This window comes from Talpa europaea (genome assembly GCF_964194135.1).
Source record: "Talpa europaea genome assembly, chromosome: X".
Lineage (NCBI taxonomy): Eukaryota > Metazoa > Chordata > Mammalia > Eulipotyphla > Talpidae > Talpa > Talpa europaea.
Window position 1 is genome coordinate 54,745,107 of NC_140081.1, and position 15,619 is coordinate 54,760,725.

General features: G+C 39.0%; 1 protein-coding gene across 2 annotated transcripts in view; it reads left to right on the plus strand.

Moving 5' to 3' along the window:
- Nucleotides 1-14,670: 14,670 nt before the first annotated feature.
- Nucleotides 14,671-15,619, plus strand: part of APOOL (apolipoprotein O like) — a gene marked incomplete at its 3' end in the record, with an annotated part of 45,764 nt that continues 44,815 nt past the window's right edge. For both annotated transcript variants that reach the window (XM_084258111.1, XM_084258112.1), the window contains exon 1: nt 14,671-14,922. In XM_084258111.1, the coding sequence (XP_084114237.1) occupies nt 14,818-14,922 (105 nt within the window). In that variant the 5' untranslated portion in view covers nt 14,671-14,817. The remainder of the gene's footprint in view (nt 14,923-15,619) is intronic.

Here is a 15,619-nt window from a genome sequence, read left to right on the forward strand (position 1 = left end):
AGTGGAATTGCTGGATCATATGGAAGCTCTATGTTTAGTAGGTCCAGAAATCTCCACACAGCTTTCCATAGTGGTTGGACCAGTTTGCACTCCCACCAACAGTGCAGGAGAGTTCCTTTTTCTCCACACCCTCGCCAACAATTGTTGTTGCTAGTTTTTTTAATATGTGACATTCTCACTGGTGTAAGATGGTATATCATGTGGTATATCATGGTAGTTTTGTTTTGCATTTCCCTGATTACAAGTGATGTTGAACATTTTTTCATATGCCTGTTGGCCATTTGCAATTCCTCTTTAGAGAAGTTTCTTTTTAGCTCTTCTTCCCATTTTTTGACAGGATTATTTTTCTGTTGTTGTTGAGTCTCATCAGCTCTTTGCAGATTTTTGTGATCAGTCCTTTATCATTAGTGTTGTGTGCAAAAATGTTCTCCCAGTTGGTGGGAGAACACCTTTGTTTTGGGTATTGTCTCTTTTGCTGTGCAGAAGCTCTTTAATTTGATGTAGTCCCAGCTGTTTATCTTTGCCTTCACTATCACTGCTTCGGGTGATGTGTCTGTAAAGATGTCTTTGATGTGAATATCACATAGTGTTTTGCCTGTATTTCCTTCTATGTATTTTATGGTTTCAGGTCTTATGTCTAGTTCTTTAATCCATTTTGAGTTGGTTTTTGTACATGGTGTTAGGTAGTAGCCAAGCTTCATTCTTTTGCATGTAGCGACCCAGTTTTCCCAGCACCATTTATTGAACAAACTTTCTTTGCTCCAATGCATAGTCTTTGCTCCTTTGTCAAAGATTAGTTGACCATAAATCTGTGGGTTTATTTCTGGATTTTCTATTTGATTCCATTGGTCTGTGTGTCTGTTCTTGCTCCAATACCATGCAGTTTTGATGATTATGGCTTTGTAGTATAGTTTGAAGTCTGGGAGTGTGATGCCTCCATTCCCTTCTTTTTTTTTTTCAGGAGAGCTTTGACTATTTGGTGTTTTTGGTGATTCCATATGAATTTCATCAATAATTGTTCTATTTCTTTAAAGAATGACATTGAAAATTTTATTGGAATAGCATTGAATCTGTATATTGCTTTTGGTAGGATGGCCATTTTAATAATGTTTATTCTTCCAATCCATGAGCAGGGAATGTCTTTCCATTTCTTTTAACAGTGTTTTATAGTTTTGTTTGTATAGGTCCTTTGCCTCTTTTGTTAGATTTAGTCCCAAGTATTTGATTTTTTTTGTTTCGATAATAAAAGGGATTTTTTTTATTGCTTCTTCTTCAGATTTATTGTTTGTGTATAGGAAGGCTACTGACTTTTGCGTGTTGATTTTGTATCCTGCCATTTTACTGAACTGATTGATGAGTTGAATTAGTTTTCTGTGGAGTTTTTGGGGTTCTCTATGTATATTATCATATCATCTCAAATAGTGATAGTTTGACTTCTTCTTTTCCTATTTGGATTCCTTGTATGTCTTTCTCTTGTCTTACTGCTCTGGCTAGGACTTCTAGTATTATATTGAAAAGCAGTGGTGAGAGTGGACATCCTTGTCTTGTTCCAGATCTTAATGGAATTGCTTTCATCTTTTCAACATTGACAATGATACTGGCTGTTGGTTTGTCATATATGGCCTTTATGATGTTGAGGTATGTTCCTTGTATCCCAAGAATTTCAAGGGCTTTTAACAAGAATGGGTGTTGCACTTTGTCGAAGCTTTCTCAGGATCTATTGATATTATCATATGGTTTTTATATTTCTTTTTGTTGATGTGTTGGATAACGTTGATTGATTTTTGGATGTTGAACCATCCTTGTGTCCCTGGAATGAATCCTACTTGGTCGTGGTGAATTATCTTATGGATACATTGTTGGATTCTGATAGCTAAAATTTTATTGAGGATTTTTGCATCAGTGTTCATTAGGGAGATTGGCCTGTAGTTTTCTTATTTTGTGTTGTCCTTGTTCGGTTTTGGTATTAGTGTAATGTTGGCTTCATAGAACATGTTTGGTATTGTCCCTTCCTTTTCAATTTTTTGGAAGAGTTTATGAAGGATAGGCACTAATTCATCTCTGAATGTTTGGTAGAATTCATTTATAAATACATCAGGTCATGGGCTTTTGTTTTTCGGGAGGTTTTTGATTACCATTTCAATTTTGCTGCTTGTAATTTGTCTATTTAGGTGTTCTATTTCTTCTTTATCTAGCTTTGGGTGATTGTAGAGTTGTGGGAATTTGTCCATCTCCTCTAGATTGTTGAACTTGTTTCCATATAACTGTTCATAGTAGTTTCTGATTATTCTTTTGATTTCTGCTGTGTCCGTTGTGATTTCTCCTCTTTCATTTATGATCCTGTTTATTTGGGCTTTCTCCCTTTTTTCCTTTGTGAGCCTGGCTAGGGGTTTGTCTATTTTATTAATTTTTTCAAAGAACCAGCTCTTGGTTTCATTGATCTTTTTGGATTGTTTTTTTAGTTTCAATTTCATTTATTTCTGCTTTGGTTTTTATTATTTCTTTTCTTCTACTGGTTTTGGGTTTTTTATGTTGTTCTTTTTCTAGATCTTTGAGCTTCGAGATTAGGTTGTTTCTTTGAGTTCTTCTTGTTTCTTGATGTGAGCCTCTATTGCTATATATTTTCCTCTTATTACTGCTTTTGCTGCATCCCATATATTTAGGAAATTGGTGTCCTCCTTGTCATTCAATTCAAAGAATTTTTTAATTTGTTCTTTGATCTCCTCATTAGTCCAGTGGTCTTCCAGTAGTGTGGTTTTTAATCTCCATGAGGTAGGAGAGTTCCTTGCCTTCTTTTTATGGTTTATTTCTAGTTTGATGCCTTCATGGTCAGAAAGATGGTTGGTATGATTTCAATCTTGGTGTATCTGTTGATGTTTGTCTTGTGCCCAAGTATGTGATCGATCCTGGAGAATGATCCGTGTGCACTTGAGAAAAATGTGTTCTCCATTTTTTTTTGGGTTTAGTGTTCTATATATGTCTGTTAAGCCCAAACGCTCCAGGTCCTTATTTAGAGGTTTAGTTTCTTTACTTATTTTTTGTTTGTTCATCTATCCATTGTTGATATAGGTGTGTTGAAGTCTCCTACTAAGTATGTGTTTTCTCTGATGTCTGTTTTCAGAGATGACAACAGTTGTCTGATATATTTTGTTGCTCCTTCGTTTGGTGAGTATATGTTAATGAATGTTATTCCTTCTTGAAGTATTGTCCCCTTGATCATAATGTAGTGACCATTGGGGTCTCTTTTTATCTTTTTGATTTTGAAATCTGTTTTATCTGATATAAGTATAGCTGTTCCTGCTTTCTTTTTTGGTCCATTTGCTTGTAGGATTGTTTTCCATCCTTTAACTTTGAGTCTATTTTTATCTTTTGTAGCTAAATGTGTTTCCTGGAGACAGCAGAAGGTTGGGTTTTGTTTCTTAATCCAGCGTGCAACTCTGTGTCTTTTTATTGAAGAGTTTAGTCCATTTTCATTTAGAGTTAATATTGTTATGTTAGCATCTGCATTTGCCATTGTGTTTGTCTTTCCTTTGATTTTATTTATTTATTCTTTTAATAACTTTTTTTTTGGCTTTCTTTCATTGTTATTCGTCCCTCTGAGGTTCTGGCTTTAGGATTCCTTGTAGTATTTTTTGGAGTGGGGGTTTAGTCGTAATGAAATTCCAGAGTTTCTGTTTGTCTGGGAAGGTCCTTATTCTTTCTTCATAGACGAAGGAGAGCTTTGCGGGATAGAGTATTCTTGGTTGGCATCTGTTTTCTTGGAGTCTGTTGACTATGTCCCTCCACTCTCTCCTTGCCTGTAGTGTTTCTTCGGAGAAGTCTGATGTCAGCCTGATTGTTTTTCCTTTGAATGTTATCTGTTTCTTCCTTCTTGTCAGCTTCATTATTTTTTCCTTGTCCTGGATTCTTGGGAGCTTTACTGTTATGTGTCTTGCTGTATTTTTCCTTTTGTCATGGAAGTTTGGTGTTCTTCTTGCTTCTTGTTTATCAATTTTCAGCTCCTTCTTCACATTTGGGAAGTTCTTTTCAATTATCTCCTTGAATATTTTCTCTGTTCCTACATCTCTCTCCTCTCCTTCTGGTATTCCTATAACTCTTATATTTCCTTTCCTCCTGGAGTCAGATAGTTCCCGAAGTCTTTCTTCGGTCTTTTTCCTTCGTACTTCTCTTTCCTTTTCTGTTTTGGTTCTTTTTATTTTTGTGTCTTCAAGAGTACTTTTTCGTTCTTCCATTTCATGTATTCTGTTTTCATTGCTTTTCCAATAGTTCTTTAGTCCCTCCATTAATTCTTTGATCTGCATTTCTTTTGCTTCCCTCTTTAGGGACTCAATTTCATTCTTCTGATCGTTGTTTTCCTTTATGAGTTCTGCCACTTTTTTAATCATGACAATTTTAAATTCTCTTTCTGGAAGGCTCAGAATTTCTTCCAAGTTACTGTCGTTGCAATCTGGTGGGTGGTTTTCTTTTTGTGGTGTGCTTTTTCCCGAGGAGTTGCTAGGTTGCATGCGTTTCTTTTACTCCTTACTGTCTGTTTGATAATTTGTCGTATGCATTGGGACACTGTGTTGCTGGGACTGGCCGGCATCCTGGGTGAACTCTGCTCCCCTCTGGCTCCTCTGGGAGCCATCTGTCGGTTTCAAGCAGTCTTTATTGAAGAAAGGTCCCTGTTCTAAAATGCCGATGTGGGGACACACTCCCCTGTGTGCCTGGTCTGCCCCGGCGGTGGGTGCCCGCTCCCCCTCTCTGCTTGGACTGCAGGCCAGAAGGGGCCTGGCGTGGGCGAACTTCCCCGCTCACCTCTGTCTCCTGAGGGAGTCTTCTGCTGGTTTCAGGCAGTCTTTACTGAAAAAATATCCCTGTTCTAAAATGGCGACGCAGGACGCACTCCCTGTGCGTCAGGTCTCAGGCACACTCTTCTGTGTGCCTAGTCTGCCCCAACCGTGGGTGCCCGTACCCCTGTGGGCTCAGACTGCTGGTCGGAAGTGACCTGGCGTGGGCTAACTTCCCAGTTCGCCACTGGCTCCTCCGGGAGCCTTTGCTGGTTTCAAGCAGTCTTTACTGAAGAAAGGTCCCTGTTCTATGGGGTGTTAGTGACTTTTTTTCTGGTCGCTATGTGGCACCAGAGATCTCTGCTAGTGTCCTTGGGGAGCTGTTTTTTTCACCCTGTGGGACAGGGAACAGAGTGGGAATGGTAGGGAAAACCTCAACGGCTTTGGGGTGCTGTGTCTGCCTTGTGCCCCACTGTTGTGGGGAACCCACGCCCGGAATTTCATGCCCCGGGTCTCAGTTCCAAAGCCCTCAGGTCCAGGACGCGGGCTGTAGCCCAGTTCAGTGTCCACAGAAATGGCGCCTTTTGCACCCACTCCCGTGTCCAGGTGCCTTGTTTCTGATTACTCAATGAGGGACTTTTACCTCAGTGAGGGCCCCCGCGCTTCTCCCCGTAAGCCTAGGTCGCAGGCACAGGGACCTGGGCAGCCGCGATCCGCGTTTGCTTTTCAAGCATGCCGCTTTTCCGTGCAAGATTACCGGCTGGCCCGGGGCTGTGTGCAGGTCTCCAGGAGTCTCTGTTGTTCTCTAATGGTGCCCAGAGCCGTTCGCTCACCTCTGCGGTGAATCTTGCAGGGTACTCCACAGCTCCCGTTCACGGTGTGTGGTGGCCTAAATAGTTCGTTTCCACTCGCAGTCCCGCTTGATGAGTAGTTTGTTCTTGTTGGTCATTTTAGTTTTTGTTTTCCTCCTCTCTGCTGGTCGGAGAGTGCCGACTTTGTGGGTGGGCGAGTGTAGCAGGGTTCTGAGCTTTCCTCCCTTCTAGTCCTCTTTTATGGCGATTTTCTTCTTCGGGTAGTTTGCTGGAGTTGTCCGTTTATCTTCCGTGTCCCAGTTCTCACTGGGACCTGCCGCTTTTCCTCCCTATTAACTTTTTTTTAAATGGGAGATCTTACTCACAGCATTTCCTCGCCGCCATGTTGATCCGCCTATCCGACAGTTCATTTCTTTCATCACTAGAAAAATGTGCTGTAGGCCTTAGTGATTTTGTATGAAAAATCTGCTGTCATTCATTAATTTTCCTCTATTGGTAAGGGATTATTTTTCTTTTGCTGTTATCAACATTATCTTTCTTTAGTTCATATGTTCACCTTGGTATAAATTTATTTTGATTTATCTGTATGAGATTTTTTCAGCTTCTTTCATATATGAGTTTTGTGTGTTATTCCAAATTTGGAAAACTTTCAGTTATTCTTCTGTCATCTTTATTCTGCATTGAGTTAATCCACTGAGTTTTTATTTGTCATTATATTGTTCACTTCTAAATCTTCCATTTTGTTTTTCTTCATATCTATTTCTTTGTTGAGAATTTCTTAAATTTCCTTCAAGTATTTTTTAATTTCTTGTTCAAGCATTTTGATGATGATTGCTTTAAAATCTTTGTCAGATAATTCTAACATTTCTGTCCCAGTGATGTTGGTGTCTGTCAGTTTTCCTTTACTATTCAAGTTGAGATTTCCCTGGTCCATATTATGATGAGTAGTTTTCAGTGGCTACTTATATAGTTTGGTATATTCTTGTAAGACTCTGATCCTTATTCAAACCTGTTTTAGTTGACTTTCTATAATACCACTCTGCATGGGAAAGCATAGTGTTGCCTTGTTACTACCAGGCAGGAGTAGAAGTCGGTGTTCCCTGCTCATTCTTTATCGTCATTCAGGGAGGAGAGAGCTCCCTTCTATTCTTAGCCGAAAATGGGAGTTTAGGAACTTCACAAGGCCTCTGATCTTACCACCCAGACTAGGAGGGATAGGAGTATCTCATTATTGCTCTCCACATGGCCTCCACTGGTGTGTGTGTGTTTATGGGGGTGACCTTATTATCATTCAATAATGGTGAAAATCCTGACATCGGTAGGCTTTCTCAGATACCACTTCCTTAGGGTTCCTGGACCTAATTCCAGTATGAACATGTATCAGCTTCCCCACACCAATAAGCAATTCTCAGACACCAGAGTGTCCAAGAATTAAGTCAATTCTGGTACGTCTGCCCAGAGAGATCATACAATTCCACAGGTTAAGGGCTCAATTTCCAAAGACTGCCCTATACTTTAGATTCCAATCTCAAACTCAGACTGTTTACCTGTGCTACTGTTCAACTGGCTGTGGATTGGAGGCTCCTACAACCTGTTCTTAGAATTCATGAGCCAGTTGCAAGCCCAGACTGTTCCCTGTGCTTCCAACTGCCTGTAAATCAGAGGTTCTCTCTACTCAGGTTCAATTAATGTACTAGAAAGGTTCATAGAATTCAGAAAATCCATTTATTTACCCCCAGACCACTTATTTATTACAAAGGATAGTAAAAGATACTTGTCAACAGCCAGATGAAAAGCTACATATCACAAAGTCCTTAATAAAGGATCTTCTATCCTAATGGAACTTGGGGCTCAGCAAGGTGGCACATAGAAGTATTCTGACTTCCCGATATGGAAGATTTCCAGAGCCCCTCCTTTTGGGGCTTTTATGGAGGAGGCTTCATTATATATACATGATTGATTAAGTCATTGGTCATTGGCTGCTGCACCTCCCCCTGCAGTGATCTTTAGGGTTAACCGTCCCTAGGTCTGGCTGGGCAACCAGCGCCCAGGGGGAGATCAGCAAAACCCTACATACCTGCTGCACCTCCCCCCACAGTGACCTTTAGGAATGGCTTTCGCCAAGGTCCCTAGGTCCGGCTGGGCAACCAGCATGCAGGGGGAGAACAGCATAATACCCTGAAGCAGAGGAAGTACAGCAGAAGTTCCCTGAAAAGGCAGAAGCTTATCAAAAGATAAAGACCACCAGGAACCACTACAAGAATGCTAAAAATCTTATCCCATCTTTCTAGAACTACAAACTTTAATCCCTTATTTGTCTTTCTAAACTTCCTTCTTTCTTCTGTAAAAGTCATTGCCTGTTATGTAGATCACCTCCCTGATGGTGATAGACTGAGCCCATGAGCAAGCTGATTTCATTGATATTCATTGTCCCTGTGCATTTGGAAAACATATATATATTGGTCACAAACTCAAAGAAAATTACATTCAGATTTTCACTCTTGAAGTGTGTCTGTTTGTCATTTCTTTCACCGACGCCCTGACCACCCTGCATGCTTCTCTCAACCCTGAGGTGGCCTCATCATCTACTGCTGTGCTGGTCTGCTGCAATTGGCAATTGAAATGGACTACTATTCCCTCTCCCCTCCTTTGAAATCAGAGGCCAGAACTCTAAGTCCCACTTTCTATTCATGTTCATTTCCCTTATCAGCCTCCATTTTCAAGTGGTTTCCAAAAGTTACCCTCATTAACATAGAACCATTGAGATAATAAGACACCCATTCAGACTTTTATGGCTCTGTAGCTTTTTCTAGAACTAAGTACCAGAGTCCAAATATTATAAAAAAGATTCTCCCTTTGCTCTAATGGCTAAGGAAGTGCCAAGAGTTTTGGGAGTTATGACCTAAGAACTATGGATAAAGACCATATATACATGTGAAATATATTTGGTCATGTGAATGACCAAATACATATATCTGTGTGTGTTTTGTATATATGTGTTTATGTACACATATATGTGTATTATAAATCATAGTGTCACACTAATCATCAGATGATAATGAATAGCTAGGTTTCCACATGGTTTCTACTGATATCTTGGGGACCAAGGCTCATTACCATCTGCAAGGATGAAAGCTATACTTTCTCTACTACCACGCTGGTTGGATGGGGAGTGTTAGAATCCCTGTGCTTATGGGGGTGGGAGTATGCCCTCAGTTTTGTCTTGGTGTTTAGATAGAGAAGCTATTGTTTTAAAAGTTTTATGTTGTCCTAGACCACTCCTTTCTTGGTCCTTTCTATGTATAATTAGTTCATTTATTTTCACTGCTGCTTAATATTCCACTGTGTGGGCCTCCCCGGTGGCGCAGCGGTTGAGCGCTGGGTTGCGAAGCTGCCTGCAGCCTCTGCGGTGCCGGTTCGATCCCCGGCTGCTCCCCGGCCACCCGAGGAGGGTCCCACATGGCGCGCAGACCTCTCCTGCCGCCCGCTGCTCCCCTCAGCAGTGTACTTCGGTTCTTCTGCCTGCTCTGCTCCCTGCTCTGGCTCTGGTGAATTCTCTCACCCTCCCGCGCTTCTGACTGTACCCAGTGCATGTATAAACCAAACAAACAAACAAATAATAAATAAATAAATAAATAAATAAGACATGCCTCTAGAAAATTAAAAAAAAAAAAAAACACTGAAAAAAAAATATATATTCCACTGTGTGGGTATAGCAGATTTATTTCTCCATTCTCTTAATGGATGTTGTGATTACTTCCCCAACTCTATTTTCTATTACAAATAATACTGTTATAACAATCATATGCAAGTCTTTTGGGGCTCATGTGAGAGTTTCCCTGCTCTGCCATTAGCTGTATGACTTTTTTAAGCCTCAGTTTTCTTATCTGAACAATTCGGGTAAGAGTAGTACTTATTTCCTAGAGTTTTGTATTAGGAAATGCTGAACAGATAATACATGATGTGCTACAACACTAGGCCTGGGCAATAGCAAATGTCCCAATAATTTCTAACAGCTATTGTTATTCTTAATTTTTAAAAGATTTTTTCTGTTCCTAACATCTAATTGGACTGTTGACTACATGAAAAGTGCCTAGTTGTGCTTATGAATGACCAGGATTTTAATAGAGTATTCCTGGGCCTAATGACAAGCAACCAGTTGAATTTAGCTGCATCACAGAATTTCTGTAGGAGAGTAGTGAAGAGATAAGACTAGAAAAGTGATCATGGATTTCCTCAGAGATAGCATTTGAGGAAGATGGGAGCGTATCTTTTATGTTTATATTCCTAACCTAGCATAATTGTTGACTAATGTTGTTTAAAGAATGAGGAAATGTAAAATAACATGTTTGTTTTTATGATTTTTGTGATTTAGGAGGCCATTGTGTGATTTATAGATTTAAATCATCTTTTAAAACAATTTCTATATTATAATAAAATTTATCATTTTCATATTTTCCTGAAGCATATTTCTATTACATCCTCCTTCAGTGGCATAAACCATAACCAGCTTTTTCTTCTGCTGTCTTCAGGTCAGTGTATATGTCTTGAATATATAAAATATAAGATTAAAAGTGGTATGTTTGAAAGAAAAATTATAAATAATTTAATACCTTCTTTTTGATAGATAGCAATCTTTCTTTTTCACAAGAAAAACCCAAATAATGGAACTTTAAAACAGTACTGTCCAGCAAAACTTTTCAGTGATGGAAATATTTTATTTTTGTATTGTCTTATATGGTAGCCACTAGAGTCACATGTGTCTGTTGAAGGCTTGTAATGTGACTATGGGATGAATGAAAAAAAAAATTGAAATATAAATTTAAATAGCACCTGTGACTCATGTACCACATTCGACAGTGCTGTTGTAAGGGTCACAAGTAATTATTTGTTCAAGATCTTTTCATTTTATAAAGAAATGGGCACAGAGAGGTGACATGATTAACCAGAGATTACATAGTTGTTCATGAACTTTAATGTCCTAATGCCCAAGAACAAACACAGATGTCCTAATGCCCAAGAACAAACACAGATGTCCTGATGCCCAAGTTTAAATTATTACTAGATCTGAACACTTTGAAATTTTTAAGCTGCTAATCAAATTATATCTAATACTTTCATACCACTTATTGTGTTTAGTAGTAATTATCCATTCCTTTCCTGCTACACAGACCATCACTAGCTTCATCAAAAAAAAAAAAAAAATTCCTTAGGCTGAAGTTTTCAAATTCATTTATTTAACTAGAAGTAAATTTTGTGTGTATTTTAAAATGCTTTTTACTTTTAAATTCTTGAAATTCTCTTTGTTCTGTATATTCCAGATGTTCACTGAGGGTAAAAGAATGACTCTCATCATATAATAATAGAGTATTATTTTAACATAGGGTAATCTTTTATTAGTGATTTCCCCTTATGGATTTTAGAAAAAACAAAGTGGAAATATTTTATCTGTAGTAAATTATGTGCTTGGAAACGGTCACTTAGCATTAGAATCATGAGTTGTCAAAATTGGAAGGGACTTTGGACATTTTGTACTGCAGCATCTTTCACAAATGGACAATCTGATGCATGGCAAGGGAGAAGTTACTTGTAAAAGATGACAGCGTATTATTAACAGAGCCTAGACTAGAACCCAACTTTTTCAATTCGCAGTTATGTGTTCTTTCCACTGTACTACTATTCCTTCTCAGGTCTTTTCAAGTGAACATATCAAAATTTTATGGTTATGTTTTAGAGAGTTGTTTGCTCCTTGTGATAGCATATTCCCTTGAATTTTATTTTTTCCCTATTCAGTGTTGGATGGTTGTATAATTATAAGAATCTGTCTATTTCATTTAGGTTGTTGAATAATTATATTATCCTATGAATTTCTGCAGTATGTTGTGACTTCTTTTTATTTTTGATACTGTTTATTAGAAATCTTTTCCTAATTTTCTTAGAGAAGATAGATAAAGGTTTCTGTTTTTTTTTTTTTTTTTCCCAAAGAACCAGCCTTTGTTTTTATTCATCTTTTGGACTGTCATCTTGATTTGTAATTCAATTTATTTCTGCTGTAACTTTTATTATTTCCTTTCATCTACTGGCCTCCAGATTATTTTTATTGCTCCTTGAAATGAGAGTCAAGTTTGTTTGCTTGTGCTCTTTCTAGTTTCTTTTTTTGTTTGTTTGTTGTTTTCTTTTTTAAGATTTATTTATTTATATAAGTTCTGGGTACAGTCAGAAGCGCGGGAGAGTGAGAGAATTCACCAGAGCCAGAGCAGAGAGCAAAACAGGCAGAAGGCCCAAAGTACACTGCTGAGGGGAGCAGCAGGCGGCAGGAGAGGTCTGCACGCCATGTGGGACCCTCGCCTGGTGGCCGAGGATAGAACCTGCGCTGCAGAGGCTGCGGGCAACTTTGCAACCCAGCGCTCAACCGCTGCACCACCCGGGAGGCCCCTCTTTCTAGTTTCTTAATGTGATGTATTTTGGTGCGCTAAATGTGATGTATTTTGGTGCGCCTTCGTTTACTGAGTATATATTGATGAATATTATGTCTTACTGTTGTATATTCCCTTAATCGGTACATAGTGTCCATCCTGTCTCAGTACTTCTTTAAGCTAGATGTTTGTTTTGTCTGAATAAATAAGGCTGTTCCTGCTTTCCTTTGGGTGCCATTTGTTTGCAGGATTGTTTTCCATCCCTTTACTTTCTGGGTGTTTATCCTTGGCACTTAGGTGTGCTTCCTGGATGCAGCAGATGGTTAGATTCTGCTTCTTAATCCAACTATATGCTCTGCCTTTTTTATTGGTAAGTTCAAATCATTAACATTTAGAGTGATTATCGGCATGTAAATAAGTGTCCATTACTACCATTTTGCTCCTAGCTTTTTGGTTCTATTTAATTCCTTATTCAGTTCTTTGTGTTCATTTTTCTCTCTGGTTTAGATCCTCAGGCTTCTTTTAATATTTCTTAGGGGTCGAGGGAGGGCATTGGTGGATGACAACTCCCTAAGATTTTTCTCTGAAAAGGGAAAGAGATCCTTGCAGGTAGAGTAGTCTTGGCTGGCATTTTTTTCCCTGGATTTTTTTTTTTTTTTTGCATATGTCATTCCATTCTCTTCTTGCCTTTATTGATTCCTTAGAGAGATCTGTTGTTAGTCTAATTGGTGCACCTTAATAGGTCATCTGTTTGTTCCCCATTGTCAGCTTCATTACTTTCCCTTTGTCTTTGACTTGGAAGTTTTAATATTATGTCTCTTGCTGTAGTTTTCTTTTCATCTAGGTAGCAAGGTGTCTTGTTATGTTCATTTCCTTCTTCCAGTTTGGGAACTTCTCCACTGTTTCCCTAAATAGATTCTCTGTTCCCTTCTCTCTTCTAGGATTCCTGTGATTCTTATATTTCCTCATGGTGTCAGATAATTTTTGAAGTGGTTCTTCATTCTTTTTCCTTTGTTCCTTTCTTTCTTTTTCTATCTTGCTTCTTACCTCTTTTCATGTTTGAGTTTACTGATTCATTCTTCCATTTGATTTATTGTACTACCATGGCTGTCGCCTGATTTTTTTGCTTCCTCCTGCAATTCCGTTAGTGTTTTGTTTAGAGTTTTCATTTTTCCATCTTCTGTTTGTTGAATGTTTTTCTCACGGTATTTGTTTCCTCTCCTGAGTTTTCTTTGTGTTATTCCCTTTCTTTAGATTTCTTGATCATGGCCATCTTGAATTCTGTGTGTGGTAGGTAAAGAAGCTGTTCCATGTCTTTGTGGTTTGGTTCTGGGGTTTTGTTTTCTCTCTCTGATATACTGTTCCACTGTGGGCTTGCTTGGTCATTTATATTTTTACTTCTTCCCATTGTTTACTATGGGTTTACTGTGTGTAGCTGGGTCTGTTGTTGTATATGATTCTTTTCTCTTCACTGTTCTGGGTATTTACTTGATTGTGGCCAAAGCTGCTGGGGTCTTGTATGATCTGTGGTGGTGCTAAGGCCTCCCAAGAAGCTCTTCTGTGCCTTCTTCTGGTAGTTGGGAGGGCTGGGGGACACTAGCTCAACAGGCTGAGTCCCTGGGACCTTGCCTTACCCAGGATCAATAGCTCAGGCTTGTTTCTTGTGGCCAAGATGGCAGAGGGTTGCTGAAGATTCCTTATATAGGATGAGGTATTGTCCAGCCCAGAGTAGGGCTTGAGTCTGCTCCCTAAGCATTGGTCACTGTGCCCTCAATTGAATGCACCTCCTGTGTATTTCTGGGGGCTTGTGGTATAAAGCTAGGTCTTGCAAGACCCTGACTTGGGCTTGTGTTTTCCCAAGGAGCTGATGACTGGGCACTGAGTGGAATGCACTTTTTGAGTGTGGTTGGGGGCCTTGTGGTGAAAAGCTAAGTACTGCAATGCCCCGACTGGGGTTTGTGTTTGCTCCTGAGTAGTTGGTCACTGAGCCTGGAAGCAGGGCTGCTTACCAGGGAATTGTTGAAGGCCTATTATGTAAAACAAGGCCCAGCAAGGCCCAGGCAGGTGGCAATGGTCTGCTTGGAGTTGCTGGAGGCCAAGCAATGAGTAGGATGCACTTCCTGATGTATTGAACTGTCTGAGAGTTTGATCCCAGCTGCTCTTCTCTCAGTCCTTGTCTCAGTGAGGAAAGAATTCACCATTGAGACCAGAGTTAGGAAGAAAAGCAAGAAGTTTATTGTCAGATAAGAAGAAGGACAGGAAAGCTCTTTGAACAGAGAGTAGTCCTGAGCAGGTTGCTGCTCAGGAGCAAGAAGCATAGTTTTTTGTACTTTATTTGAAATTAAGGGGCTTAGTTCTCTGCGTTGTGTCTTTGTCTTGTACTGGCTGAATTCCATGACAGGTTCTTATCAAGTTGATTCTGGCCATCTGTTGAGTCCAGGAACCAGCATCTCCTTGACTGGAGGATATCTGGAATGTGCGAATGGAGCTGACCTTGGCTCACAGAGTCTTGTTTTATGGTGTGGGGCAGCCTACAGAATGTCCTTTATTTCAGCATGATTCAGAATTGTACCTGAAGGCTGGGACCCTAGTGACTCTAACTCAACTACCTACCTGCCCATCTTACTTACTTTTCTCTTCCTGGTGCGACTGGGGACCATGGTGAAAGGCTCGGTTCTGTAAGGCTCGGGCCTAATTTGGGTTTTTAATAAATTTAAATTAGACCCATAGTTTTCCTCAGATGACCCTAAAATTTATAAGAAAATGGAATGTGGGGAACTTTTTAATTAAAAATATCTTTTTGATATATCTTTTTTTCAGATGGGAATGCTGAGAACCATGCCTGCAGGTTTGATATGCACATCTATCATTGTACATGCAGCCAATAAAGAGGAATCCAAAAAGCAGCTAGTGAAACCAAAGCAGGTAATTTGTTTTAAATAGTGTCAGAGTTTTTATATAACATAACGATGGTGTAGTAGCTATGAGTTTTTTTTTTTTTAATTTACCTCTATTAAAATTTTCTGTAGTATTTGTTTGGCACATAAGTTAACAGAAATAGATATAAGGTATCTTGAAAGAAACACTATATTGTATTAACACTATAACTCAAAACATCTAAAATCCTAACTGCAATGAAAATCAATTGGTGATTTTTCTTAATGAATAATCAACGAGTAGTACAGGGTCTTAGTACTTCTAAGCAATCTTATATTTCTTCCTTGAAAAATGTAGTACCACTGATATTTGGAAGCCTTTGTTTAAGAATTTCATTAAAATTTCAGTTTTGAAAGTTGTCTTACTTGTTTTGTAGTTTTGTCTTCGATATGGTACTATAATGCTCTCTACAATAGACACATTAAGTGGTCCTTTATCTTCTACATGAATGAAACTGAATAAAGGAATGTAAGGCAATACATTTTCTGACAACTTTGATTTAACATAGTCTTTATGACAAACACAATCTCTTGAGTTCTATCCATTGACTATGTCTTGTTATAATTTATATAATTTGCTTTTAGTGGAGGTAATATTGGGATATGTCCATCAGGTTATGACCACTGTAGTGCACTTACCACCAACACACCCAAATTCTATCACCATAGACCTTTGTGCTTCCTTC